Genomic DNA, 2452 nt, shown 5'->3' with positions numbered 1-2452 from the left:
CCTGCTGAGCTTCACGATGACAAACACCACCTCCTTAGCCCCGGAGGTCTGGGCTGGTGGGGGCTGCAGGAAGTGCCTGGCATTGCGAGCTCCTGGGCTTGAAGGATGGAGGATACAAATTCATGTCAGCTCACCAGGCCTGCTCCAGAACTGCCAGGCCAAACGCTCCCCTCTGCCCGCAGTGCCAGGGCTCCCGGGTCTGGGCTGGGGAACGTCTATGCAGCTTCCCCCAAGCACGGGAAGAGCCTCGTTCACCCCACCAATGCCCAGTTGTGCCCTGCCAGAGCACAGGGCAGCTTGGCCCTGGCATGCTAACAAAGGTCTCTGGGCTTGGTGGTGCAGCCAGGGGACTGGGCGATCAGGGCAGGCGCCAGGAGGGCAGCAAGGGACCGCCCTGGTGCTGCTCCAAGCCAGAGCCCCAGCCCCAGCCGCCCAGGCTGCCAGCATGCACCCTGGCTGTGCCGTGGGGAAGGCCAGCACGGCTCCAGCTCACGCACAGCCAGTCACACCAGTCTGCTGTGTTCACAGCCATGCCATTGCGCTGCTGTGGCACCCTCTCCTCCCCTCACATGCTGCCAGTCCCAACTGTCGCCCCTTAGACAGGCTCAAGAGTAGCTGGGAGCACAGACTGAGCAGCCCAACATGTGGCAAAAGCAACTGGAGTGCTAGCCAGCACTCCTGGGTCAGCCTTCCCGTGCAGTAATTCCTGATAACTAACACCAGTCCCTGCACGAGCCCAGTGGAAGCACACAGCTCCTGCCTGGAGCCCACGTCACACAGTGTCACACCCGCCGTGGGGCACACAGGCCACAGGCAGGATCTTACCTTTTCATTCTTGGCGTCCGTATCGAGCTCTGCTATCTTGGCCCACTTCTGCCAGAAGTTGGGGTCATCCAAGGAGATGTCAGTTCTGTTTCCCGATGCTACAAAGCTGGCCTGGGAGTGAAAGGAGAGGAGTGAACAGGGTGCAAGCCACCACCCGACTGTGCCTTCCCCCACACAGAGATCCCCAACACACCTGGCTGCAGGGCACAGTCTCACTGCCACAGGGTGTTACAGCCTACGCTGACACATGCCAAAGGGCTGTTTGCTTAAGGGAGCTGAACCCCTCTCTTCTGCAGTCCTGCCTCGTCCAAAACAGACCCTGGGCTGTGCCACCCACCAGAGGAAGGACAGATAGCCCTTGGTGTCCTCAGTGGACACCAGCCACAAGTGTGGCACAGAGCTGGCTCCTCGGGCTGTTTTCTGCAGGGATGCCAGGGCCCACAGCACAGCAGCACCTGTGCAGGCCAGCAGCCGGGTTCCACCACCCTGAGGCTCTGCTTCAGAGCCACATCCCACGGCAGCACAAGAGTGAGGCTGGAGACAGAGAGGGGCTGTGCTGCAGGAGGGCTGTGCTGGAGGTAGCACATCTCCTTCCCACACCACTGGCAGCCCAGGGCTCCATTCGCATTTCTGCTCGGCAAAGCACCACACAGAGCCAGCACCGGTGTCCAGAAGCACAGGGGAGGTGAACGGCTCTGTATCAAATAAGCTTAGTCCATGAGCAGAAGATCTGCCCAGCTCAGGACTGGATCTCCTGTGGGCTTTGAACAAACCCATCCTCCCCAAGGAGAGGCCTGACAACAGCCCTGGGCAGAGGGTCTGGCTCTGGCCATAGCCTGATGCCAGGAGTCCTCGGCCCCTAAGAAGAACGAGGCCTCCACCCTGCAGTGCCTGACTGGGACACAAGAGCAGCTCTGCATCTGCCCACACCGCTGGCCCAGTGACAGCCTGTCCTGGCACTGCCCGGCACCTGCTTGACTCCCCAAGGAGAGGCCTGACAACAGCCCTGGGCAGAGGGTCTGGCTCTGGCCATAGCCTGATGCCAGGAGTCCTCGGCCCCTAAGAAGAACGAGGCCTCCACCCTGCAGTGCCTGACTGGGACACAAGAGCAGCTCTGCATCTGCCCACACCGCTGGCCCAGTGACAGCCTGTCCTGGCACTGCCCGGCACCTGCTTGAGCCGGCTTCAAAGGGCAAGTGAAAGGTGGGAAGCTGAGCCCTCCCAGGCAGCCTCACACCAGCCCCTGGGGCCAGTGACCCCCTCCTGGCTGCTCTGCAGACCACCAGTGAGTCAGGAGACCACGCTGCTGCCACGCCCCAGCAAGGTCTCACTCCTGGGCGCAGCAGGACAGGTGGCAGAGCTTCATGTCCATGTCTCAACACGCGGAGGAGGCTCCCACCTTGTGTGCTCCCAGTGTGTCCCCCAGCACCCCTGGGGGGAATCCCCTTCCCTCTCGACGGAGCGCAGCACACCTTGGCAAAGGTGGAGCCCTTCCCCTCCGACTGGATCGTGATGGTCTGTGTCCTGCGCTGGAGGATCTGATCGATGTCTTCCTCACAGAACTTTGATCCTTCGTCCTCCTCATCCATGAGAGCGCCATAGGCACCCTTCCGCAGCAGGTCCTCCA

General features: G+C 61.8%; 1 protein-coding gene across 1 annotated transcript in view; it reads right to left on the bottom strand.

Moving 5' to 3' along the window:
• The window catches only part of LOC104277057 (chromodomain-helicase-DNA-binding protein 6-like), a gene marked incomplete at both ends in the record, with an annotated part of 29063 nt that overhangs the window by 9160 nt on the left and 17451 nt on the right, over nt 1-2452 (bottom strand). Inside the window, 2 exon segments of the mRNA XM_009873589.1 lie at nt 826-936; nt 2298-2452. The exon segment at nt 2298-2452 is cut by the window's right edge and continues 7 nt beyond it. Coding sequence (XP_009871891.1) covers nt 826-936; nt 2298-2452 — 266 coding nt within the window.

This window comes from Apaloderma vittatum, unplaced genomic scaffold, assembly GCF_000703405.1.
Source record: "Apaloderma vittatum isolate BGI_N311 unplaced genomic scaffold, ASM70340v1 scaffold26987, whole genome shotgun sequence".
Classification (NCBI taxonomy): domain Eukaryota; kingdom Metazoa; phylum Chordata; class Aves; order Trogoniformes; family Trogonidae; genus Apaloderma; species Apaloderma vittatum.
This window is presented reverse-complemented; position numbering and strand designations above follow the sequence as displayed.